The 1,005-nt window shown below is 37.9% G+C and overlaps 1 protein-coding gene across 1 annotated transcript; it reads left to right on the top strand.

Annotated features, from left to right (window-relative positions):
* The first annotated feature begins 6 nt into the window (after positions 1–6).
* On the top strand, positions 7–999 carry LOC117114066. The gene is made up of 2 exons (XM_033257600.1): positions 7–245; positions 554–999. Exons 1-2 carry the CDS (start codon positions 47–49, stop codon positions 784–786), a joined length of 432 nt encoding a protein of 143 aa, XP_033113491.1. The 5' UTR covers positions 7–46; the 3' UTR covers positions 787–999.
* The last annotated feature ends 6 nt before the right edge of the window (positions 1,000–1,005 follow it).

Genomic DNA, 1,005 nt, shown 5'->3' with positions numbered 1-1,005 from the left:
ATGTGCAGAAAGTTCAGACAGCGACTTAATCACACCAACTCAGGGAATGTACAACGTAACAACAAACCTAGAGAGGAAGCCACCTGATGGTAGAGAGTACCGACCAAACAGCTGTATCGAAATCGAAGGCGATGACTTCAGAGTTTACGATGAGGATTTTGACAAGCGTATAAGGGAGGTTACAGCTGATGATGAGGATACTCTACAACAACTTGCATCAGAATTGGAATCGGGAAGAAATTCAGGTAAGTTCTGAAAATTTTTTTTAAGTGGTAAACCTTTTTCAATTAAAAATCACCACCAATATCTCAGTACAAATAGACTCATCATCAACATTGTCATATTGCAAGCATGAACTAGGGAGCAGTCGTTTTACAATGCAATGTGACTGCATGACTGACAAACCATTTATTTATTCACATGTCTCGACCTTAGTAACAATATCCAAGGGGAGGGGCTTAGCGGAATGGTCTGTTGACACTGCATGTGGTAGAATATAATTTTGAAATGGATTTACATGTTGTGTTAAAACATGTTTTTGTTTCTCTGGCAGTGGATGATGATGGTCTGATTTCCAGGCTCAGCTTGCTAGAAGATTTTCCCGATGGTGACTACACATCGTTAGAAGACCAGCTTGGTATACAACAAGACGATGGCTTAGGTTCGGGTCTCAGCACTCCATGCGATGAACTGAACATTGAACAAGAAATGGATGAAGAATCGATGCAGGGAGACTTTGAGGAAGAACGGATAGCAAGTGTCATGGAGGTGAAAGCTCTTGAATAACAATTGTGTAAATATAGATAAATTTGATATGAATGATAATCATCTAAAAAAGTATTATATTATTATATAGAGATCCAAATATTCAAAATAACTGTCTGTTACAAGATTTAGAAAAAAAACTTAAAATATCATATGTGATGTGTTAACATTAATTTAGAGAAAATGAATAATTTATTTGTCATTCAGTAGTGCTGCTAGCAGGGGGGGGGGGGGCGTTGG

Source organism: Anneissia japonica, unplaced genomic scaffold, assembly GCF_011630105.1.
Source record: "Anneissia japonica isolate Jap-2015-1 unplaced genomic scaffold, ASM1163010v1 scaffold283981_len1005_cov197_single, whole genome shotgun sequence".
Lineage (NCBI taxonomy): Eukaryota > Metazoa > Echinodermata > Crinoidea > Comatulida > Comatulidae > Anneissia > Anneissia japonica.
This window is presented reverse-complemented; position numbering and strand designations above follow the sequence as displayed.